This window comes from Lithobates pipiens, unplaced genomic scaffold (assembly GCF_037356315.1).
Source record: "Lithobates pipiens isolate NorthernLeopardFrog02 unplaced genomic scaffold, aLitPip1_a1.2 Scaffold_22, whole genome shotgun sequence".
NCBI lineage: Eukaryota > Metazoa > Chordata > Amphibia > Anura > Ranidae > Lithobates > Lithobates pipiens.
Genome location: NW_027507784.1, coordinates 279,898,627 through 279,924,700, shown reverse-complemented (window position 1 = coordinate 279,924,700; position 26,074 = coordinate 279,898,627). Strand labels below are relative to the sequence as shown.

At 41.9% G+C, this 26,074-nt stretch overlaps 1 protein-coding gene across 1 annotated transcript in view; it reads left to right on the top strand.

The window, feature by feature from the left end:
* Positions 1-22,018, top strand: part of UBE2I (ubiquitin conjugating enzyme E2 I) — a 31,479-nt gene extending 9,461 nt beyond the window's left edge. The window contains exons 2-7 of the mRNA XM_077449096.1: positions 15,415-15,491; positions 15,572-15,655; positions 17,185-17,257; positions 18,762-18,871; positions 18,949-19,028; positions 20,940-22,018. Coding sequence (XP_077305222.1) covers positions 15,426-15,491; positions 15,572-15,655; positions 17,185-17,257; positions 18,762-18,871; positions 18,949-19,028; positions 20,940-21,003 — 477 coding nt within the window. The 5' untranslated portion in view covers positions 15,415-15,425 and the 3' untranslated portion in view covers positions 21,004-22,018. The remainder of the gene's footprint in view (positions 1-15,414; positions 15,492-15,571; positions 15,656-17,184; positions 17,258-18,761; positions 18,872-18,948; positions 19,029-20,939) is intronic.
* The last annotated feature ends 4,056 nt before the right edge of the window (positions 22,019-26,074 follow it).

Below are 26,074 nucleotides of genomic sequence, written 5' to 3'. Positions count from 1 at the left end.
GCAACACGTTTTTAGCTTTCAAATTGCCACATAGATCTTCTGTCATGCCAAGATCAGTCATTTTTACAAAAAGGTCCTGCAGGTGGTGGTTCTCCTATTTCTTGCTAATCCTCACAAGCGCTGTCCTGGAAGCTGACTTGAGAAAACAAAGTTGGGTACCTGGTAACTTTTTTTTTTTTTTTTGGCTGTATTTAAATACATATATTATACAGTATCTCAAAAAAGTGAGTGCACTCCCCATATTTTATATCTTCATGTGACAACACTGAAGAAATGACACTCTCTGCTACAATGAAAAGTATTGTGTACATTTGCGGTCTCCTCAAAATTACCGCTGGCAAAAGGAGTACAGCCCTAAGTGAAAATGTCCAAATTGGGCCCAATTAGCCATTTCCCTCCCCGGTGTCATGTGCTCTGTTAGGGTTACAAGGTGTTAAATTTCTCACTCAACTTCAACATGACAAAGAACTCTGAGGCTCATAAAAAAATAAAAAAATTGTTGCTCTACATAAACATAGCTTAGGCTATAAGAAGATTGCCAAGACCATACAGCAGTTTAACAGGAACGGTTCCACTCAACAGCCCTTGCCATGGTAAACCAAAGCAGTTGAGTGCATGTGCTCAGCGTCATATCCAGAGGTTGTCTTTGGGAAATGGACGTATGAGTGCTGCCAGCATTGCTGCAGAGGTTGAAGGGGTGGGAGGGTCAGCCTGTCAATGCTCCGACCATACGCCACACACTGCATCGAATTGGTCTGCATGGCTGTCGTCCCAGAAAGAAGCCTCTTCTAAAGATGCAAGAGAGCCTCCAAGCAGTTCGCTGAAGACAAGCAGACTAAGGACATGGGGCTGCATGAGTGCTGCCAGCACTGGGGAGCTACAGTTCATTGAGGGAACCATGAATACCAACATGTACTGTGACATACTGAAGCAGAGCATGATCCCCCTTCTCCCTTCGGAAGACTGGGCCGCAGGGCAGTATGCCAACATACTGACCCCCCAAACACACCTCCAAGATGACCACTGCCCTGCTAAAGAAGCTGAGGGTAAAGATGATGGCCTGGCCAAGCATGTCTCTAGACCTAAACCCTGTTCAGCATCCTCAAACAGAAGGGGGAGGAGCGCAAGGTCTCAAACATCCACCAGCTGCGTGATGTTGTCATGGAGGAGTGGAAGAGGACTCCAGTGACGACCTGGGAAGCTCTGGTGAACTCCATGTCCAAGAGGGTTAAAGCAGTGCTGGAAAATAATAGAGGCCACACACAATATTGACACTGGACCCAATTTGGACATTTTCACTTAGGGACATTAATGGCTGAGTTATTTTTGAGGAGACAGCTAATTTACACTGTTCTACAAGCTGTACACTCACTACTTTACATCGTAGCAAAGTGTCATTTTTTTTCAGTGTCACATGAAAAGATATTTACAAAAATGTGAGGGTGTACTTACTTTTGTGAGATATAGGGGTTGATTTACTAAACCTAGAGTGCAAAATCTCTGCATATATAAAACTCCAACAATATAATGTAGCGCAAAAAAAAAAAAAATTGTGTGTGTGTGTATGTATATGTATATATATATATATGTGTGTGTGTGTGTGTGTGTGTGTGTGTGTGTGTGTGAAAAACACATGTGAAAAGAGAATAATCTCTGCATAGAAACCAATCGGCTTCCAGGTTTTAGGCTGGGTTCACACTTCCAAACTCTTCTGCCTCTGCCGGGTCTTCTCCGCTGATGTCTTCTAGCCCTCTCTGGTTTGTCACCCTCTGTCTGCTGTCTTCTCCGCTATCGTCTTGCTCTTTTGCTGGGTCTTCTCCCTCTGTTCTTCTTCTGATGTTGACTCCACGCTCTCTCCTGCTCTAATGCTGGGTGCGCGGTGTGCCACTACTTTATATTGGCATTGGGTGGGGTCACAATGTCATCCAGAGGCCCCACCCCTTGACGGCACTGCCTGGGGCATTACGGGGTGGTGATGTCATAAGGGGCAGGCCTCCAGTGACCCCGCCCCATGCCAGTATAAGTAGTGGCACACCACGCTTCCAGCATTAGAGTGGGTAGATTATGTATATCCATTTTTATTAAAAAATGGGTTGCCTATTTTTTCCTGAGGCACTAGGGTGAGTGCAATATTTTTATGCATGGGTTTGACTGCTCCTTTTAAAAGCGACGTATATGGCCTATTTAAAAAAAAAAAATTGCCTCCGTGCTGGAGCAGCATCAGTGTGGAGATGCAGCTGTCCCATGCTGGCTCTAAGAGCAAGAATTTAGTGACCACTGACTGCTCAGTTCTCGGTCTGCTCTGAGAAGAGAGCAGTGACTGTCGGACACTACCCTCCTCTCTGCTCTTCCAGCAGTTTCATGCAATGATTACTGTACTGACTTCACCTCCTAAAGCGGGGTACCATGGGTTATGTAGTCCTTTAGAAATTTGAAAGTAAGCTGCAAAAGCATGCAGGAAATCCAGGAAGTTGTGGAAAGAGACAGCTAGAGTAGGAAGCACTCACAACTTGAGTTGATTTTATTTTTATTTAATTTTTTTTTATTCCTGAGGACTGCCGCAGACATCTGTTATGCCTGTTTTTATCTACTCAAATGTGAGTGTACATCTTTTACATTATAAATAAAGCCATGTTTTAATAGACCTACTACTCTGAGTGGCTCCTATGTTAGTCTCTTCTGCTCTCTGGAGCCGACTGCCACTCACAACATTCACCAGAACGTATTAACATGAGTCTGAATTGCCACACGAAAAAAAACAACCCAGCCTATTCTCGTCCCCTTGGAAAAAATACCCCCCCTTTTTTTTTTTTTTTTTTTTTTTTTTTTTTGTGTGTGTGTGAAAGATGTTATGCCGAGTAAATACCCAACGTGTCACGCTTCAAAATTGCGCCCACTTGTGGAATGACGACAAAATTTTACCCTTAATCTCCATAGGCGACTTTTAAAAAAAAATTCTACAGGTTGCATGTTTTGAGTTAGACGTGGTCTAGGCCTGGAATTCTTGCTCTCGCTCTACCGAAGCAGTTTTTTTGCTTTTTATAATGTTGCAGTTCGTAATATAGTTTGTGTATTAAACAAACTGCTACACTTTCTGATACCCTTCCTCACTAACATCAGAAATGGCATGTTATGTTGTTCAAAACGATTGTGCTTATAAAAGCTGATCATACAGTGCTTGAATTCACTCAATGGGTGGCTCGGCTATAAAAGGAAAAAAAGCAAAGAAGTTTGGCGGGAAATTTTATTGGGTGAGCAGCAACAGCTTTCAATCAGATGCAGCCTCTGGTTGGGTCCTCTGGCAGCGGAGCCCAGCAGCCCCATTATGTAAAAAAGTCGGGACGCGGTGTAAAAGTTGCATAAAAACAAAATGCAATGATTTGCAAATTTCAAACCCATATTTAGTTCACAATAGAAAATAAAAAATCTAATGTTTGTTAATTTTTGGCAGCAGCACGTCTCAGTTTGGACAGGGCCATTGTTTGCCACAGTGTAGAATCTCCTCCTTACAACACTCTGTAAATGTCCCGATCTTGCCTGATAGAGGTTTATAATAGCTTAACAGTCTTGGATCATCTTTGCCGTGTTTTTCGTTTGGTGAAAGGTCTGGACTTTTGCTACAAAGCCATGCTGTTATAGATGCAGTATACGGTTTAGCAATGTCTTGCTGAAATGTGCAAGGCCTTCCCTGAAAGACTTCTGGCTGGGAGCATATGCTGCTCTAAAACTTTGATATCTATTTCAGCATTGAAGGTGCCTTTTCAGATATGTAAGGTGCCAATTCCGTATGCACTAGTGCACCCCCATGCTATCAGAAATGCAGGCTTTTAAACGGACTGCTGTTAAGCCAGAAGGGTCACTCCTCTTTAGCCCGGAGGGTGCAGCGCCCATGGTTGCCAAAGGTCACATTTTGATTCATCTGACCACCGAATAAGATTCCCCATTTTACATGAGCTTTGGCCTTGAGAAGATTGAGGTATTTCTGGATCATGTTCAGATATGGTTGCCTTATTTATTTATTTTTTTTCATTTTTGGTTAGCACGGTGAACTGTTCAGACAGGTGTTTTTTTTATTTAATTTTTTACAGTTCAAATAAGGGGAAAACAGAACGAGGAACTATGACACTACTGTGTTGTATACAGGTAAATGGGACAAAAGTGAAGGAAGCGCCTCTGGGGAAAAATGGGTCCTTAATATCTATGAAAGACAAATGTGCATGGAGATGGAGGGTGTCAACCTATTTAAGTCAGATGTGGATAAGAACAGACCGTACAGTAAAAAAAAAGTGATGATAAAACAAACTGAAAAAAACTCACTTTTGGAAGTTGAGAAACTGCTTGGGATTTTGGATGGTGGCACTCTGTGGTGAGGTAGAGGCTGCTCTGGGCTGTGTTCTGACACCAGGCAGGGGCACCGACTACCCTGCAGTACATCGGCATTCCTGACCGGTCGGTTGAGTTCGGGCCTCCACAAGGGGGACGTGGTTTGGCATTTCAGGGCTCTGCCCCTTTATCAAACCAATAGCAAGAGGCCAACGTAACCATGTCACCCTCGCGGAGACCTGAACTCAGCCGACCGCACCGGAGCAGGCTGACAGGTCAAACACAGATGTACCGCAGGGTATTCAGCGCCCCTGCCTGGGGTCGGAATACAGCCTCCACCTCACCACGGAGTGCCACCATCTAAAATCCCAAGCAGCCACACGGCAAGAGAGCCTGCACGGACAGCCTTGGCTTCCATCCGACAGCGGTATTTTCAACTGCAACTGTACTTTCAATGCCATCGTGAGTTGCCTTCACACTCCTTCGGCTGACACTGTCAACCATTACACAGCCTAAGTGACTGAGCAACTGTCTGCAGCCGACGGAAATCCTTCCTGCCTGCCATCGTATCAGTCTTCTCTGCCTTGCTCACACCAGCCGCTCTCCACAGAACCTGAGCGAGACCCACCGCCCCTCAAATGATCACTTTCTCCATTTCCAGTTGTTTTTTTTTTTTTTTTTTTTTTTTTTTTTTTCTATTGTACAGTATTCCTATCCATATCTGTCTTCAATAGATTGGCGCCTTCTTCCTCCTTAAATTTATTTGAACTGTCATAGTGACACGGTCTCCATGCAACAGTGCTTTATGCTGCAGTGCAGTAAAATGCTGTTTCATCCAGTACACTGTGGAGAAATACAGACCTGCTGCATTTTTCTGCACTGGGCATCACAGCAGCATTGTGGTGTCAACGGGTCACAGGAAAAGTTCTTTCTATGTGCCCTAGTGAAGACCGTCTATCCAATGCAGTATAACACAGGTTACTACACATAATGCAAGTGGGGCCTTAAATTATATTTTACATCATGTCACTCTTGAATTGAGACTTTTAAACTGGTAGCCTTTGTCCCCTTCTAAAAACTGCCCTGGTGCTCAACCTCCTGTTTACTACCCCCACCCTTACCACAAATGTAAAGGAACCTTGAAGAGGAATTTTTTATTTTTTTTCCCCCCCTGCATATTTTAGAATTATCACAGTATTGTTTTGCCAACTGTTGTAATGTTCGGTCTTCCTGTTTGATTCAGTATAGAGAATTTTTTTAGATTTGGCAGCAGCAATAGTTCACAGGTAAAATTTGGCTATCTGGACACTAGGGAGTACAACCCAACTCACACTTTTTATTCCAAGACACAGCAATAAACTAAAACTATTGGGTAGCCCTGCAAAGCTGAAAAGCTACATATGCAATGAGCAAATATGACTAGAATTCGGTATGTGCACAATTACACAAATGTGTTTATGTTAAAGCACATGTATATCTAAAAGTTCACTGAAAGGCTAACCATTCCCTCTAAAGGGACTGGGACATTTTTAAACAAGCTCAAGTCTATTGGTTTAACCACCTCATTACTGTGCTATAGCAGAGGGGTCCATGCCCTCCCAGGAACATGGTTATTGGCAGTCCTTTTCTCATGCTGTCTGAAGAAAGGAGTGCTGATAACTGACAAGGATGTCAGCACACTGTTTACACTGATGATCAGTAGAGGTTGATCTTTGGCCAATTTTTAAAGCCACTTGTGCTGCAAATTAGGCCGATTTAATTTATGCACTAGCCTGTTCACACAGGGGCGATCTGACTTGCGGGGCTACTCGGCACGACCCCGCACAGTGTGACTTCATCGTGACTTGCAAATGACTTCTGTAATAGAAGTCAATGCAAGTGGCCTGAAGTCTCCCTGTTGGGGTGACTTGAGTCTCTATCTGGGCAGCCTGCCAGGTCTGAGAAAATGGCTGATAAAAGAAGCAGAGATGCAATGTTTCTACTTGTCAAAGCAATGAACTCCGATGTGTAGAAGATCTCAGTTTATCCATTTTAAAGACTAAATCTTGCTGATTCATTGCTCACAAGTAGAAATCCAATATTTTCTGCTAGAAAATCACTAAGACCCCTTTCACACTGGGGCGTGGGCGCCGTTGACAGTAAAGCGGCGCTTTAACGTGGTTTTCGGCCATTAGCGCGGCGGTTTTAACCCCTGCTAGCAGCCTAAAAAGGGTTAAAACGCTGCACAAAGCAGCCCTTTCCCGGCAGTTCTGCAGTGGTGCCAATTCATTTCAATGGGCAGGAACGGTGTATACACTACTCCAAAGGTTTTACCCCCTTAATACCCAGGCCATTTTTTTTTTTGCGATACGGCACTGTTACTTTGACAATTGCATGGTCATGTGTCGCTGTGCATATCCTTTCTTTCCTTATAGAGCTTCTTAATGGTATTTGATCACCTCTGCAGATTTTATGCAAATTTTTTTTTTATTTTATTTTTTTTTCTGCTTAAAAAATAAAAAATTGTATTAGAACGCTGAAATGGAACGCTTTACTACAACAATGCATGAAGAATTAAAGTACAGAGCAGGGCATTCCCTTCAATTATCTCAAGGCTTCATTTACAACTTAAAATATATAAACATTTTAGTGCTTGGGGTTCATTTTAAAATTGAAAATGAAGGGAACGCCCTGCTCTGTACTTTAATTCTTCATGCATTGTTGTAGTAAAGCTCTCTATTTCAACGTATTTTGTCAATTTTTGAAATGTACTTGGGATGATGGGACTTGCTACTTCATATATTGTATGATTATTTTTGTAAAAAAAAAAAAAAAAAAAAAAAAACTGGTTCGGCATCTGACTAGGAAGTTGTGCAGCACAGGCTCCAGAAAGTCTTCTGCTCTTCCTATGGAGTTGATGACATTTTTGATAGCAGTGGATTACAGGTACATGGAGTAAAGTAAGCCTTGCGAAGTTTGCTTTTAACAATAGCAGCTCTCAGACTACCTTGACTGATTTTTCCTGGAATTGCTCTTGAACCTTTTGACTACCCCAGATATATGTAAAATATAACGGGTTATAAACCTGTTTTTACAATTGTACATCTGGCCTTCCTCATAGGTAAGACTAGTCATTGTACGGTTCTGTCTCTGGGGAAAAATCAGCATTTGAGTACAGCTGTGTATAGGCAGCTGTACATGGCACCTGCAGCTCCCTGGGCAGTGGGCACAGGAAAGTACTAGAGATTACACACTAGAGGACTTTACAGCCTCTAGCTTAGGGGTCTCCAAACTATGGCTACCAGTCAAATCCAGCCACTGGAGGATTGCATTTGACCAGCAGCTAGGTTTAGTTTCTCCTGCTGTGCTGTGCTGCCTTTCTCCAAATCAGTTGCTAGGACCACCAGAATCCTTGCCTTAGCTGAAGAGTGGAACTTCTCTATCCATACCTGCTCCAGCTCCCACCATGCTGCTACGTTGGCTAGAGGTATTTTTGATTTAAGGCAGACTCTGATATATAAAGGGGGTTATTCAAAGGCATACTGATGTGAGGTGGGCCTCTAAGGTCCCTGATATGGGGGAGTGGCTAGGATGGGTTCTCTGATGGGTACCCTGATGCAAACATGGGACTTTGCTTTTTATTTAATTCAATTCTCCCCCGCCCGAAAGGTGCCAAATGTGACAGCTGAGGGGGGAGAAGAATCCTGACAGTGGAAGTTCCATTTCTGGGTGGGACTCTGCATTTAATCCCTTTTTTTATAAAACCCTTTTGGCTTCACAAATATTTGTACAATTTACATTTTGGCTTTGTACGGAGTTTTTGAAAACTGCTCCTAGATGTCAATGGGCATGATGAGGGCTAACAACTCGGATACAGCTGATGTTTGTTTACATTAGCAAACTGACAGGATGTCCAAGATTCTGGTTTAATGGGGAGCTAATTGTGAAGCAAACAACAAATAGGACAAAATAACCGAAGGACAGACAAGTCAATGTTCATAACTTTTCGCCCCCCTAAAGTCAATACTTTGTACAGCCACTTTTTGCCGCTGTCACAGCTCCAATTTGCTACCACATCTTACCACTGGGATTTTTGCCCATTCCTCCTTGCATTACTGCTTCAGCTCCTTCAAGTTGGATGGTTTGCGCTTGTGAACAGCAATCTTTGTTTGACCACATATTTTCTATTGGATTGAGGTCTGGGCTTTGACTAGGCCATTACAACACATTTACATATTTCCCCTTAAACCACTCAAGTGTTGCTTTAGCAGTGTGTTTGGGGGTCATTGTCCTGCTGAAAGGTGAACCTCCATCCTAGCCTCAAATCATACACAGAGTGGTACAAGTTTTGCTCAAGACTATCTTTTTTTTTTTTTTTTTATTTATTTTTTTTTTTTTTTAGCACCATCCACCTTTCCCTCAACTCTGACCTGTTTCCCAGTCCCGACTGCTGAAAAACATCCCCACAGCATGATGCTGCCACCACTGTGTTTCACGTGGTTTCAGATGGTGTTCTTTAGGTGATGTGTTGGGTTTGTACCAGACATAGCATTTTCTTTGATGGCCAAAAAGTTCAATTTTTGTCTCGTCAGACCAGAGCACCTTCCTCCGTAGATTTTGGGAGTCTCCCACATGCCTTTTCGCAAACTCAAAACGTGCCATTTTTGTGTTTTGCTGAAAGTATTGGCTTTCTTCTGGCCACTCTGCCATAAAGCCCAACTCTATGGAGCGTATGGGTTATTGCAGTGCTCGACAAAACCCGGTCGCATTGGCGACTAGAATCAGCGACCTTGCGCCTGGGGCAGCATAGCTGGGGGTATCCCGTCTCCGTGGACCCCCCCCGCGCGATCGCGTCGGGCCGCGCGCAGGTGGCCGGTAATTGAGCCCCCGGCTTTGAGGCCTTCTGTGATCCTATGGTTCCTTCTGGATTCCTTCTTATTTTTTTTCACTGTTCTTTTAAAAAAAAAAAAAATGTGTGTCACTTTTATTCCTATTACAAGGAATGTAAAAATCCCTTGTAATAGAAAAAAGCATGACAGGTCCTCTTTTATATATGAGATCTGGGGTCAGAGAGACCTCACATCTCATATTTACACTAAAATGCAATTGAAAAATGTCCCTCTAAGAGCTATGGGCAATGACTTGGAGACAGGTGGGGGGCTGGGGGCGCTATCTTCCCCTCACTCGTCTCCATGTCAGGCCAGGGACAGGTCCAGATCGCCGTCACGGACCTGGCTCCTAACTTTTTTAGCTGGCTCCTAGATTCCAAGCAAATTTGTCAACCCCTGGGTTATTGTCCCACAGCAGAGTGGAGTATCTCTGTACATGGAACTCTGCAGCTTCTCCAGGGTTGCCATAGGTCAGTGATGGCGAACCTTGGCACCCCAGATGTTTTGGAACTACATTTCCCATGATGATCATGCACTCTGCAGTGTAGTTGAGCATCATGGGAAATGTAGTTCCAAAACATCTGGGGTGCCAAGGTTCGCCATCACTGCCATAGGTCTATGTGCTGCCTCTGATTAATGCCCTCCTTGCCCGGTCTGTGAGTTATATTTTTTAATAAAAAATTCCCCTGACTTGTACTTCTCAACAACATTGTCCCTTGTCTGGAGATTTCCTTGGTCTTCATGGCAGTGTTTGGTTAATCGTGCCTCTTGCTCAGGTGTTGCGGCCTCTGGGGCCTTTCAAAGAGAGATGTATATGTAATGACAGATCATGTGACGCTTAGATTGCACGCAAGTGGACATCATTTTACTAATTGACTTCTGAAGGGAATTGGTTGCACAAGCTTTTTATGGGCTTCATAACAAAGGGGGTAAATACATATGCATGCCAATTATCCGTTTATTTCTGAAAAATTATGTAACAAAATGGGTAAAAGGGGGTGTTAAATACTTTTGCAAGGCACTGTGTATAATAACATATTTCATTGAGATGCCACTTTTTATTTTATTTTTTATTTTTTTTAGGACCGAGTACCAAGTGTGGTGCATACTAGCTCATTATGACTTCCCTTGCAGGTCAAAAAAGTCAGTGGGTTTACTCCCGCTTTAACTAAATTATACACCACGTTTTTTTTTTTTTTTGTTTTTTTTTTTAAGGTTATTAACCGAATAATCGGCCAACCAATCGTTAGTTGCAGCCCTACTACTATGTATCTGTATGTATGTATGTATGTATGTATGTATGTGTTGGCTGGAGCTATTGGGCATCATGTACACTGCTGCTGGTAAACTGATGTTTAGGGGAGCAGGTGGGGGTGTGTGTGTTTGTATATACACGCACTCTATCATATTTATTATCAGTACATGTACACAGGGGTGTGTTATAGGCAGTTTGAGTTTAAAAGCATTTTTTGAAAAGCAAAACATGCGTTCAGAGGTGCTTGAAAAGCCAAATGCCCGTAAATGCAGGAACTCATTTTTTTTAGCCACATTTTTGTTTACAGTTTTTCAGTTTTGACTATTTTTTGCAAAAAGAGACCTTCCAAACGCAGCAAAACTGACGTTTTTAAACATCGGTTACTATCTGTCAAGTTCAGTCATTCAGGAGAGGTTTTAAAACGTTTGGTGTACATTGAGCCTTGAACAGAACTTTTTGAGAAGACGTCACACCTGACTCCTTTATTTCAGCCTGAGATGTTTAGCTGTGTAAACCTGTTCTTAATTGTACAGCACACATGACTTATTTATAAACCATTGGTGTTCTATGCTGCTACATTCAGGTGATTGCACACCATGGCAAAAAAAAGTTGCTAGGGCCATCACTAAAGTGTACCCATATAACACCGCCCATTCTTAGGCACTCCAGTTTTCTGCTGGTGTCCTTAAATGATGGTCCCATTTTCACCCAGCGAAGGTGTTTTTTTTTACTTTTTCTATTGATCAGTGAAATTTGTTTTGTCAACTAGCAACATCTGACTGCTTATTGGCTTAAAGTGACACTAAAGGTTTGGGTTTGTCATTTAACATTTTTTTTTTTTTTTTATATATATATATATCTATCCTCCACTGTGCAGCTGGTTTTGCACAGAGTGGCCCCGAACCTTGTCCTTTGGGGGGTCCCTTGGCGGCTCTCGCATCTTCTACCTGCATCAGATAACCCCCTGTCTCAGGTAGTTATCTTGTGCCCCCACTACAGAGTTCAGCATCCATAGAAGCCAAATGCAGGACTTGGCCCGCCCCCTGCATTATTGGATTCAATTGACAGCAGTGGGAGCCATTGGCTGCTATCGATCTATCCAATCAAGAGCCAAAACCCCCTGCAGAGAGAGAGCGTGTCCCCGTGGGACAAGTTCAGTTGTTCAAGTAAGTAAAAAAAACGGCTGGGGTGCCTGTCAAGGACGTGTGTGCGTGTGTGTTTTTATTTTTTATTTTTTGTTTGTTTTTTTCCATCTTGATGCATTAAAGTGAAAATCATGAACCTTTAAACCCCTCTAAGCTATATAGCGGTTTCCAGTTCTCTGTGTACCTAGGCTACCATATACCCATACTGTTTTGCATCCGAGGAAAATCTATAATTGTGCTGAGGTCTCTGTCTACATGTTAGAATACATATTTATGTCGCCTTTTTTATTGGCTAACTGTTTGTTTTTTATGTGGGGTGGTGTGTGTTTTATTTTATTTTTTTTTTTTTTGGGAGGTTTTCGAATGTGAAAAGGTTCAAAGAAAACTTCAAGAAACAAAGTTTTGACTGTTAACTTTGCACACCTGAAGTAACTTCCTGAATGTCCCTAGTATTTGATCTTTTAAGGGTCCTTTCACACGGGGCTGATCCGCCCTGTGGATATCCGCTTGCTCAGCGAGGATCGCCGGAGCAATCTCTGCTGAGCAGGAAGATGGCAGGTCTGTCTCTGCACACTGCGCAGGGATGGACCTGTCGCAGCACCGCTCTCCCCTATGGGAGATTGGGTGACGACGAACCGCAGTGTCCGTCATCATCCGATGATGGATGGAAAAAATAGCTTTTTCGGATCGGCTCGGACATGTCACCGCTGACATCCGATGCTCCATGACACTGACAGGCGGATCTGAATGGATCGTCCATGTGAAAGGGGCCTAAAGCATCTTCTCCTCCCCTCCCCCCCCCCCCTCCCCCCTTCTCTTTTTTTTTTTTTCATTTTTTTTTGGGCAACATTTATACAAGTGCATTTGCACATGGGTTTTCTTGGCACCCCTGCAAAGTCCAACAGATAGCCTGTTGCTCCTGCCATTGAGGTCTACCTAAAGCAGCTTCTTTTGCTGCAGTGGCTGTAATGTGCCTGAATTCAGAACAGAATTGCCACTCATATAGTCTGTGCCTGGTTGCATTACAGTGGCATAAGAATGGACCTGGTGCAATTTTTAAAAACGCACTGCAACAGATTGCTTTTAGCAGTGATTGTTAGAGCACAGAACTTGTAGTGAGTTACTGTAATGTACGGTGTGTAAAAAAACAAAAAAAAACAAACAAACACTTGGGCTCATTCACTTGGCTGTACACCACCCAGAACAGTGCACTTTAGGGGGTGGGTGTTGTGGTCTGATTGTTGGTGGCAGACAGCCTTTACACATCAATGAAAGACTGACATGGTCTGCAGCCTCATGGAGTGATTACATGTAGCTAGGGACAAATGAGCTGTTCGGTACAGACTTCATCCAGGGTCACTCAACTGTCCCTTAGCAAAGGTAATCCCTTGCTTTTGATGGGGCTGCCTACTCGCAGGTAATCCCCTGGTAATAAAAAAGTAGAAAATTTAAAATGCTAGCACAGTATTGGCTCCCCCAAAATGACCTCTTTTGGAAAGGACACCCAAAGGTGAAAATTTATAAATATATGCACTCATTTCCAAAAAGGAGGAGAGTTATGCCACATGTATGGGAGAATAGAGGTGAGAGTTAAAGTGGTTGTAAACCCATATAAAAAAAAAACTTGCAAGAAAAAGCCATAATGCTTATCTTGGATCGACATGTCTCCCGGAGTTATTCGCAGGCTCCGGAGCTGCAGTGACGTTGTGCGAGCGCAGTAGCCAGCGGTCCCAACACAAGCCTTTTTTTATTTATTTATTTTTTATTTTTCCGCGGCAAGTTCAAGCAGTTTCTGCAGTGCGCGTGTGTCGCTGACCTGCAGGTTTAGGAGATATTTACAGTACCTACAGGTAACCTTATAGGCTTTACCTGTAGGTACAAGTGGTGTAACAGGGTTTACAACCACTGTGCAGGAATTGGGCAGTTGGTTCCATTGGGTGAAAAGGTTTAAACCACTAGCTGACCTCCTCACTCGGATATACAGCGGCAGGTGCACGTCGTGGGAGCGTGCCTGCGGTTTGGGCGGACTCTGCCTGGCGGCAGCCCGCAATTGCCTTGTACACAGGCAGAATGGGAACTGTAGACAAGGCATTTCCTTGTTCTGCCAGGTGACATTTCTTCTGTTCCTAGTGATCTGTCAAGTCCTTGGCAGCCCACCCTCCACAGTTGGCACACACCCAGGGAACAGTCCCTAGTCGCCCCCTAGTGTTAACCCCCTTCCTGCCAGTGTCATTTTACATTAATCGGTGCATATTATAGCACTGATCAATGCAGTAATGACACTGGTCCCCAAAAAATGTCAATTGGGGTCAGATTTGTCCACCGCAATGTCTCAGTCCTGATAAAAATCTTTAACTTCTGCACAAACTAATGAATATACGCCCATTGCTGTGTTTTTTTTTGGGGGGGTTGGGCTATGTATTGGCAAAAAGTAAAATGTATTTCATTTTTATTTTTTATTTTTTTTTTTCTAAATTGTTGCTATATTTTTTTTTTTTTTTTTTTTTTTTTTTTTATAGCGCAAAAAAATAAAAATGCAGAGGTGATCAAATACCACCAAAAGAAAGCTCTAATTATGGGTAAAAAAGGACATCAAATTTTGTTTGGATAGAACGTGGCCCGACCACGCAACTGTCAAAGCGATGCAGTGCCGTATCACAAATATAGCCTGGTCGTTAAGAGGGCAAACCCTTCCGGGGCTGTAGCGGTTAAACCAAAAACCAGAATCTGTTCAAACAGTCACTATTAATCTTCTGCTAACCCTTTTCATTCAGATCTTCTTCCTTGATTTATAGCAAGTGTTAGATTTGTGATTCGTCACTACACTGACTATCTGGGTCATCCAAACACCACTCGGAATAATGGAAATTAACAGGCGCTGTGGTCACCTGTCCTTATTTCTGCGGTGCTGTTTAACAATGGCAATGCAGAAATGCACATTTACCACTCTGATGTCTTAAACTTGAGATGGTAGTACAGTGGTAATCGGGCCCCCTCATGTCGCCATGTGTATGGCAAAGCATCAAGTGCTGTAATATACCACCTAAAGGGGTTTGAATGAATGTACAAAGGCCATTTTTTTTTATTTTTTTTTTTTTTTTTTTTTTTTTTTTTTTTTTTTTTTTAGATGTGCATACGTGGTTTTCAGTAGCCTTCTAGTATACTCGCCACCGAGCCTCAACTGCACTTTGATAATAGTGGGTCTTCAGGGTTTTTTTTTTTTTTCCAAAGTTTGAAGATGGCTTTAAGAAAAACAAGTGCATATGTGACTACAAATGTTTTAAAATTGGCTTCAACCTGGAAATTGATGTGTATTCAAATAACACTGCACCCATGGGGAATGTAATTACAAATGTGGTACTTGACGCTTTCTTGCATAAGACATCTATGCTTGCTAAATATAAAATCTACAATATCAAGATGGCATTTTTATTGCATCATCATATACTTCAAAGAACAGAAATGTGTCTTGGAAAAAAGGTGCCGGCTCTGAGACTGTCGCCTTGATTTTTGTCAACATCTAGTAAGTCGCCAGGAGCAAATAGTAGCATGGGATGTCTGAATTCTTGTCTTGCGTGCCAAATGAGATCATGATGCAATGAGTGTTGGAGGATGGCCATCCTGGAGCCTGCACCTTTTTGAAGCAAATTGATAATGGCAGCTCCTGCATTTCTATTGGTCAGATTCCCTTTTATGAGTATATATAATACTTTTGTTGCAGTGTGCATTTTGAACACTAGATGGTGATGATGTGCAATATTTGAATTCTGCATTAATGTCCCTTTTTACTTATCCTGAAATTAACTTCTCATCCTCTTTGTAGGAACCCAAACTATGTCTGGCATAGCCCTGAGCAGACTTGCGCAGGAGAGGAAAGCTTGGAGAAAAGACCATCCTTTCGTAAGTTTTGCGTTTTATGCACCAGTTTTCTTTCTTAATTTGTTTGGTTAAGTTGGTAATTGTTTTTTGTTTTTGTTAAGGGTTTTGTGGCAGTTCCAACAAAAAATCCAGATGGCACGATGAACTTGATGAACTGGGAATGTGCCATTCCAGGCAAGAAAGGGGTAAGATCGATTTATTCCAGAATTTGTGTGTAGCACTTCAAAATTGCCAAGCATGTGCAAAAGGGTCAATTTACTGAAGGGAGAATTTGTATCTTTCACCTGTTTATGCTGCGCTTGAATTTTTGGGTGCTCAACACCTCCAAATACCTTCTTTATAATTTAAATTTATAGGCCAAGTTCACCTTTTGGAACATCTTTCCCCTGTATTTGGGGCATAACCTGTCCCCTCTTGCCAGTGACAACGGGCAAGGTTCTTCTGCTCAGCGGTTGCTTCAAAATCGTCGCAATGGTTTCAGTAGCACTTTAATGAGAGGAGTTTGCGCATTCACAAAGATTATTTTCCCATAGACAGAAACAAAAGGGCATAAATGCCTAGTGCAGGGCTCAATTTGAGCTACTAGCCAGGCCTTCAGAATTACTCACCATCCACCAATAGCCCTACCCCATCCCTAATACTGCCCCTTAAACACGCCTTTGTAAATCTAGCTCATGAAATTACACTGTTAAATGTTTTATGCAGAATTAAGTTACAAGAATAATTTAACATAAAGCTTATAAGTGGCCCTCATGGGGGGAGGGGGGGTCCCCCTATCAGTAGCCATCAATGCAGCTGGGATCACAGGGAGGAATCGGGAGGATTGCCAGCCAGATCACGCAGAGCGGGGTCACCTGCTGTACCACAGCTTGGAGATTAAACGCTGGCCGCTGTCCAAGTCCTGCCTCCTGGACTGGCATTGGACCAGTGTGCTATCCATTATAGGAGCTGGTCCAGGAGGCAGGACTTTTTGTTTTGTCTGACAGCGGCCGACATTTCATATCCAGCCGGCCTCGAAACCTGAGTTTCCTGGCTGTTCGCAGAAGTGGTGCGCCTTTTTTTATTTTACAAGTCATCAGAGTGGGGCCCATGGGGCAGGGAGACAATTTGGGGGGGGGGGGGGGGGCACTTTTTTTTTTTTTTTTTTTTTTTTTTTTTTTTTATAGCCACAACACTTCTGCCAGAAGCGATCAGCCAGGAAACTGTCAAGCCAGTCCACGGCTGCTCAACACTAATGTCCACATGCAAATGCAGGCAGATGTAAATTTTGAGGGCTGGCCTAGTGCATTACCAAAGTAAATTTTATGGATTAAATAAAACCAATGAGTGCATACTCTCATTAGCCAATGGCTAAATTAGCGATGTAAACACAATCCAAGTGGCAGGGTGGTCCTAATTTAGAGTTGAAGATCACATGACCCTGAAATCAGACTTGCCATGTGATGCATTTCAAGGGATGAACACTCTTCAGAGCAAAGCTAAGGAGTCTGAGATTAATGCTACTATGCAATGCTTCAGTATCTGTCAACTGTTGCTGACACTCAAAGGACACAGCTTGCTGTACTAGGGGAAGGATGATCAGATATTAGAAAAATTTCCAACATGAAAAAAAATGTGACAAGTCACTAGCGGCATTGCTTTTTGATCCTTCGATGTCAGCTCTTCCTATCATTTATTTTATTCCTAATGTTTGCTTGTTTTCTGTGCCCTGCAGACCCCTTGGGAAGGAGGATTATTTAAACTTCGGATGCTGTTTAAGGATGATTATCCCTCCTCGCCTCCGAAATGTAAGTGTGTGTTTTTGTTTTTGTTTTGTTTTTTTGTAATGTAGTATTTATTAAAATGCTAAGCACTTCCTGTTATAGGGTTGAAAGCGCCCTGGCCCAGTCTTCCATTTGGGATCTCATGTTGTCACACAGGCTTCTGATGAAGGCTACAAGTGGCTCTTTAACAGTTATGTAGGAATCCACTGTTCTGATTGGGACAACCATACTGAGAAAAGCCATGCAGTAAAGGAAGAAAGGTCAAAGCGATCACAAAGTGAAATGAGGCAATTGTTTGATAACACAGTGCTTTAGCAAACTAAATGCCATTCAGCTATGGTTTATGGCTTTTTACAGGTAAACTGCTTTAGGATAACTTTTCATGTACATTGAGCCTCTTTGTAGGACAGGAGGCATTTGTACAATATGAAAAAGCTGGCCATTTCCCCAGAACAGCATTTTCTTATTTATTTATTTTTGAGACCTGAAATGGTTTCAACCTTACAAAATTTTGGATGAATATGTACCCTCTAGCTCGAAACTGCTTATCTCGGGTTAAAGAAGCCCCACCTTTTGGCCTCTTTGATAATGGGGGAGGCCCCTATCCAAGGTCTCCAACCTTTTATTAGGGCAGGGAAAATGAAAAAAATCTACTGGGAGGGTAAAAGACTTGGAAAATATTAGTTTAAAGACGTTTACAAGCTGGAAAAATGGAAAGTAAGGGTCAGAGTAAGGAGTCGGTCTAGTACAGGCACCTGCACAGGTTGAATCCCAACTTAAAGTGAAATGCTACTTGGCTTTATCAAAGACCCTCCTCTGCCATATTGTGTTTAATAATAATTTCAACTACACAATCTATATATAACTGCTTATTTGTCAGAAATTGTTTAAACAAAATGTTAAAGGGGTTGTAAACCCTCGTGTGCTTAAATAAAAAAAATACCCATCATACTTGCCTCCCTTGTGCAATTCGTTTTGCAAAGAATGGCTCTTTGCTCCTCCCTGCATCAGTAAACCCCCTAGGAGATGTGCTTTCCAGGAGGGTTACCGTGCCATAGACACCGAATGCCTGACTTGGCCCGCCCTCTGCGTCATTGGATTTTATTGACAGCCACGGGAGCCAATGGCTGCGCTGCTATCAATCTATCCAATCAAGAGCCGAGAACCCTGGCCAGAGAGGAAGAGCAAATATCCCCTGTATCTGCATGTGTCAATGTCATCGGCACATACGCACTGAAGCAATGGCACCCATTGCTTCAGTGATGAGTGTGCTGTTACTGGCAGCTCCCGCGCGCACGGGAGCGATGTCATCACAGCTCTGGCTAATCACATCGCTGGAGCCCGTGATACCCAGAATTGACTCCGGGGGCTTTGATCTAAGGTAAGTAATTCATAATGAGCTAGTATGCTATGCATGCATACTGGCTTATTATTCCTCCTGTCTTGCAGGGTTTTTTTTAATTTTTTTTTGGTTTACAACCATTTTTTTAAGTAGGGCCAATCTAAATCTCTTGTTTTTTTTATACAGGTAAATTTGAGCCTCCTTTATTCCACCCAAACGTTTATCCTTCAGGCACAGTGTGTCTGTCAATCTTAGAAGAAGATAAGGATTGGAGGCCAGCAATCACAATTAAACAGGTAGGACTCTGACATTTACTGGTTGATCACGAGTTTTGTCACAAATTTCATGTTTAATGCTTTTCATCTCTCCATAGATCTTGTTAGGAATACAAGAACTTCTAAATGAACCAAATATACAAGATCCAGCTCAAGCAGAGGCATACACAATTTACTGGTTAGTATGTCTTGTTTGGACCGTTAACCTGGCCATACATTATACAATTTTTTTTTTCTGTGATCTCCTTTTTACATTTACCTTCAATTGGGTAATGAAAGGGCTGGCCTGGTTGCTTACAAATAGGAAGTGGTTAGGTTTGCCCTTGTATTAATATGGTTTTAGTAAATCTCAGGGAAAATTGTACAAGAGATATAGATGCCAGCCTTGGTCTCTCACTCAGATTCTAAAACCAGTTGAGGTATGCATGTGCTCACTCTGTAGAAAAGTGATATTCAGCCTTTAACCACTGGACGTCAAGTGGTTGTACTGATGTGTGCGTGTTTTGGGTTGTGGTGTGTTTGTTTTTTTTTATTTTTTTTATTTATTTATTTATTTTGAGAGGTCTCTTGTAAAAGTAATCCTATCTAGCTGCTGGATTGCTTTTACAAGCAACAGGAGAGAACATCCTGAATTGAATTTGTTTTAGCTCTGGGTTATGGTAACCTGGAAGCGTTGGTCACATATGAGGTATCACTGTGTATGTCAGATCATGGGCAATAATTCTAGCACTAGACCTCCTGTGTAACTGTAAAGTGGTAACCTGTAAAGGCTTTTAAACGCCACCTATGGATAATTTATGACGTTTGTCGCCATTGTATGGATATGTGCAATTTTAAAGGGACGTGTTTGGTATCTTAACTCATCGTAACATCAGCTTTTAGATTTTGTCTGTGTGTGTGTTTTTTTTTTTTTTTTTTTTTTTTTTTTCCTCCATTAACCACTTTCAGACCGGACCAGTTTGCTGGCTTAAGACCAGACCACTATTTGTGATTCGGCACTGCATCGCTTTAACTGAAAATTGCGTGGTCGCGCGATGTGGCTCCCAAACAAAATTGACGCAATTTTTTTTTCCCACAAATAGAGCTTTCTTTTGGTGGTATTTGATCACCCCCGCGGATTTTATTTTTTGCACTATATAAACAGAGCGACAATTTAGAAAACTTTTTTTTTTTTTTTTTTTTGCTATAATAAATATGCCCCAAAATATATGTAAAAAAAAAAAAAAAAATTTCCCCTCCGTTTAGGCCGGTATGTGTTCTACATATTTTTTGGTAAAAATCGCAATAAGTGATTGATTTGTGCAAAATTTATAGTGTTTACAAAATAGGGGATAGTTTTATGGCATTTTTATTATATAATTAATTATTTTTTTCGCTAGTAATGGCGGCGCGCACGCGATGGCATGACGGCAATTTCAAATGGACGTACCTGTACGCCAATTTGCCTGCCCGTGCCATTCTGCCAACGTACATTGTCAGGCACTGGTCGGGAAGTGGTTAAAATTCAAGTTTTTATTTTCTTTTTTTTTTTCTTTTTTTATGCGTTTTGAAAAAGTTTTAGCTTGAATACCATGTGACATAAAAACTTGCAAAACCCACCAGGGCCTCTGCTTTAAAAAAATTTTTTGGAGGGTCTAAGAAATTTTCTAGCAAAAAATACTGATTGTTGCATGTAAACATGTTGGGGCCTGGGGGTCAAGTGGTTAAAGTAGACCTGTCCTGAAATCAAGTCTTGAACTATGGGTTGCTGCTCATACAATATGCTAAATAAAAATTTTATTGGCCACCAATCAATCATCATTGACACCCTCTCCTGTATGTGGTTCCTCTTTTCTAATGGCCGTTATACTGCAAGTTCACAATGCCTTAGTAACATTCCTGTTATGTGATTAACCTGATTATGTAGTCCAAGCACCTACGAGCAAGCTTGGTCATTGCTATGAGAGAGAAAAGGGGTGGCTTACTGTGGATAACAGTATGAACTGTCAGATTTGGCATAAATGCAACTATATTGGCATCAATATCTGTGGACTTTATGGCAAAACTAACTGTAAATATTCCCTAATACATACTGTCTTTTGTTTTTCAGCCAAAACAGAGTTGAATATGAAAAAAGAGTCAGAGCACAAGCCAAGAAGTTTGCTCCATCATAAACTTCAACCGTGTGGCATCTTACAATAAAAACTTTAAAAAAGAAAAAAAAAACAGAACAGAAAAAGGAAGGGATTGGTTTGGCAAGAACTTGTTTACAAAAACAAAATTTTTTTGCAAAATTGAATGATGCTATATACAAAAAGTCACTTAGGGGAGGGGGTTATGTGTGCCATTTTCCATTTTCGCCACTTGTATAGAGTTCTAAATCTGCTGAATATTCCCCCCAGTTTTTTCATACAGGGTCTCTTCCTTCCGTCTTTTTGTATTTTGATTGTTATGATGTAAAACTTGCTTTTATTTTAATATTGATGTCAGTATTTCAACTGCTGTAAAATTATAAACTTTTATACTTCTATAAATCCACTAGTAATCTATAGTTTTTTCCTTTGCTATCCGATGCAGGCATGCTCTAAAATGTTTAGAACTATATCTAGCCTCTAGCTGGCTGTAGTAAAAAAAAAAAACAGAATGCAATGTCATATTCCACCCCCTCCCTACCCCCCTATATTTCCTTTTTAAGGTTTTTCAATGACTAGGCTGCCATTCTCTGCAACCTAGCGCCTCAGACAGTCAGCAACTTGCTTCTGCATCACTTCCTTTGTGTTTATATGGCGTTCTGTCTGTGTTGCTGTTTAGATTAAATAAACTGTTTATATAAAATTTTTGTTTCTTATCTTTTTCATGAAAAGGACCATAAAAGTAGTAATCTTTTTGGCTTGTAAATTGACATTGAGTTTTTTTTTTCCTGTGCATTCTGTAAAGAAAAGAACAACTTGATGTAATGTTCATGGAACATAGGATACGCAAAGATTTTGGCCTGGTATCTCGATGTAATTGGCTGACAGTCTGTATATGTTTTGTAATCCCAAAATGCAAACTTCAATAAACAGCAGTAAACCAAAAAATATATATATATATTCCTGGTAAGTATAATGAACTTTGTTATAAATCCGGTAATCTCGTAAACACTGTAATGCAAATCGAATGCAAATAAAACAAGTCAATTGGAACTGATTTGTTTTGGTAAACGGTTCTATTATGTCTGTAATTCATGTTTTTGGAGGAAAAAAAAAAAAATTCGGGATGTTTTCAATTTTGAAAGGGGAAGCTACCCTGGGCACAAACTAAGTATGATGGATAACCAACAAAAAAGCCCAGTTGAGTTTGTTTAGACCAGGGGTCTCAAACTGGCGGCCCTCCAGCTGTTATGAAACTACAAGTCCCATCATGCCTCTGCCTGTGGGAGTCATGCTTGTAATGGGCCAGCCTTGCAATGCCTCATGGAACTTGTAGTTTTGCAACAGCTGGGGGGCTGCAAGTTTTGAGATCCCTGGTTTAGACCCACTGAATATGTTCCACTATAAGAAGTGAAAAGTCCTACAGTTGTCTTATTTAGAAATTGGCCACAGCTTGAGAAGAGAATTCCCCCCGTCTGCATGCTGTAGAGAATATCCTTGCTGTGTGTAAGCAGCTTTTCAAGGAAAACTAACTAAAAGACTTTGCACACTTATTTAGTGGATTTAAACCTTAAGTTCAGTTTGGCTTTGACTTGAAATACCCTTATTTTTTTGGGAGAGAAGAGTTGTTGAGCTTCTCTGCTGCGGTTATAAAGACTGTTTCAGTAGACGGCTGAGACAGTGCTATGTAGGAAGGTCTACCTAGGTAAGACTCATAGGATGCCCCTTAATATCTCCCAGATATGATGTTTCCTAAGTAGGCACAATGATGCTGCTGTGGATGACTGAAACCTGTATCTGACCTAAAATGGTGAATGGGAAATACCCTTGCTATGGTTGAGGAAGGAATCTTACATATTTTGATAATTTACATAAAATCAAAGCTGCTGACAATGTGTGCATTTTTTTTTTTTTTTTTTTTTTTTTTTTTTACACTGGCCTATAGTTTAAAAACGTAAATATATAATCTATTACTAATTGTTTTTTTTTTTTTGTTTTTTTTTTTACTACAGGCCAGTGTTGAATATGCAATTTAAAATATTTTCCCTCAACTATAGCAAGGATTTTTTTTTTTTTCCCCCATTTCCTGCTCGTGAAATTGGCTCAGATTGCAAGTACAGTTTGTCATCTAAAAGATCAGCTGTACATGGGGTCTTGCTTTTGTACCTAAATTTGGAATAAGTCTGATGCTAATCCCTACCAGGGTCAGTCATCTGTCAAATGCACAAGCTCCTATTGCCCAATGTATTTCTGGAACTTTGAAAGTTGAATATCAGGAACCTTGGGACTAATCTGAACTTGAGCACAAGGAAGGACCTATGTACTATGGGGACAAATGTGAGTAGAGGCAGACACTTAACTTTATAACATTATGCCAAGCCAAATATTTAAATTCGGGGCCTATTCACACTTTAGTGTGTTTGGTGCATTTTTGCCTCAGCCAAAAAAATAAAAAAATGCGTGTGGACATACATATACCATACATTAAAATGCACTTTAGATTGTACATAAACAAGTCATAATGCATGCTGACAAAACAAAATGTCACCACCAAACCTAGGAGATTGCTGCTAAGGCCAGCCCTTTTTATTCTGCCCCCTGAAGGGGTCAAAAAGCTGCACTTGCAACAGTGTGCTGGAAACGCATTTGGTCATTCTAAACTATTACCAGTTGATACAGCACCCTAAAAAACATCAGGGTCAAATCTGGTACTGTCTGTAACGGGAATATACTGATCACAATGCACATTTGAGTGTGTCTTGTGTTTTACATTGATTTCACTGGAAAACTTACCAGGAATAAAAAAAGGTGTAAATGAGAGCCTTAATGCCCCCCCGAGGTTTGGCCGTAGTGTGGGTGCAGGTCACCTCTGGTTTTCCAGAGACTTCTGTTATCTTTATCGTACATCATGGGACACAGCGCCACAGTAATAACTGTATGGGTTATATGGCATGTTCAGGTGGTGGACACTGGCACCCCCTAAACAGGAAGTTCAATTCCCCATATAACCCCTCCCCTTACCAGGGGTATCTCATTTTTTTATTTTTTTGCCGGTGTCGTAAGTGTTTTTACCCCAAGCAAAGATCAGCGCCATAAAGGCGCTGGTTCAGAGGGTCAGGTCAAAGAAGGATCCTTCCATTCTCCTTTTGTATGAGGTTGTGGGGGAGGGGAATGGCTTCATTTGAAGCAGTTCCCTATTCTAAGTTTCATTCAAGACTGCTGTAAAACAGTATCCTATCGGCCTGGAACAAGATTCAGGCACGAGATTTTCCAATGTGTTTGTTGCCAAAAGTGCGCCGGAGCCTCGGTTGGTGGAGGATATCGGAAAATCTGCAGAAGGGGAAATCCTCCTTACTGGTTACCTGGAAGGTGATAACAGATGCCAGCCTTTTCAGGTTGGGGAGCAGTCCTGGAAGAAGCGTCTGTCCAAGGGAAATGAGCCAGAACCAAAAGGACCTTTCCCATCATAATTCTAGAGATTTGGGCAGCGAGTCTAGCCCTAAGGGCCTGGACATTCAGGTTGCAAAATTCTCCTGTCAGGATTCAATCCGACAATGCCACAGCAGTGGCTTATATTAATCACCAAGGGGGCATCAAAAGTCTGGCAGCCCAGGGAGAGGTAAACCATATCCTAACCTGGGTAGAAAATGCCGTGCATATCGGCAATCTTCATTCCAGGGGTAGAGAACTGGTAGGCAGACTACTTAAGTCACCAGCAGTTGTTCCTGGTGCCTTCACCCTGACATCTTTCTGGCTATGTGCCAAAAATGGGGGGGGGGGGAATCCCAGATGTAGATCTGTTTGTGTCCAGGTTTGATAACAAAGTCATCAACTGTGTCAAGAACAAGGGATCCACTTGCATGCAGGACCAGATGTGTTGGTGACCCCGTGGGATCAGTTCTTACTGATTTATGTATTCCCTCCTATTCTGCTGCTACCTTGACTTCGCACGATCAAGTGGGAAAGGAAGTCTGTAGTTCTTGTGGCCCAGAAGATCTTGGTATGCAGAAATGGTAAAGATGGTGGTAGGGGCCCCATGGACATATTCTTTTGGTCCTATTTTTTCAATGTAGTGAGAGCAGTCAAAATCTGTTAGAAGGCGACTGCTCAGATTCGGAAAACAGATGTTTTGTTCGTGTTGCCTGAAGGTCCTAGGAAAGGACAGGCAGCATCGAAATCCACTATTGCCAAATGGATTTGGCAGGTAATTCAAGCTTATGGCTTGAAGAGGAAAGTTCCACCTTTTTCGGTCAAAGTGCACTCCACCAGGGCTGTTAGTGCTTCCTGGGCAGTGCATCCCCCAAGCCTCCATGGCTCGAATCTGCAAGGCCGCAACCTGGTCTTCAGTCCATACATTCACCAGATTCTAGTGCCTTTGGGCGTAGTGTTCTGCAGGCAGCAGTATAGGTCCTACTTTTGTTTGTCCCTTCAGGTGCCAATGCTCTGGGACATCCCATACAGTTATTACTGTGGCCCTGTGTCCCGTGATGTCCCGATAAAGAAAATAGGATTTTTTTTTTATAATGGCTTACCTGTAAAATCCTTTTTCTTGGAGTAGATCACGGGACACAAGTCCCTCCCCTCTTTCTGGTTACACCTGTATTGTTTTGCCACAAAACTGAGGTATTCTTGGTAAGGGCAGTGGTTATATGGGGAATTGAACTTCCTGTTTATGGTGTGCCAGTGTCCACCACCTGAATGTGCCATATAAACCATACAGTTATTACTGTGTCCCGGGATGTACTCCAAGAAAAGGATTTTTACAGGTAAGCTGTTATAAAAATCCTATTTTTGTTTTCTGAAGGTGAATCAAAGATGCAGAGGGGGGGGGGGGGTGCACCTATTTACATTTTTGTGGTGTCAAGGCACCCCATTAAAATGAATGGTCTGCTGATGCACCCTGACCTGAAATTCACCCCCACCATTCACTATTGTATATTTTATTTTGAATGGCACCCAACACACCTGCAGTGCAGCATGCCAAAGTGTAATTGAACTAACTCTTCCCGTGGTTCAGACATATTAGTGTTGAGCTCCTGACTGTACAGATCTTCTGTAAGGTTTGGATGTTTTACACTTGGCCTTACCCGGCATATATATATATATATATATA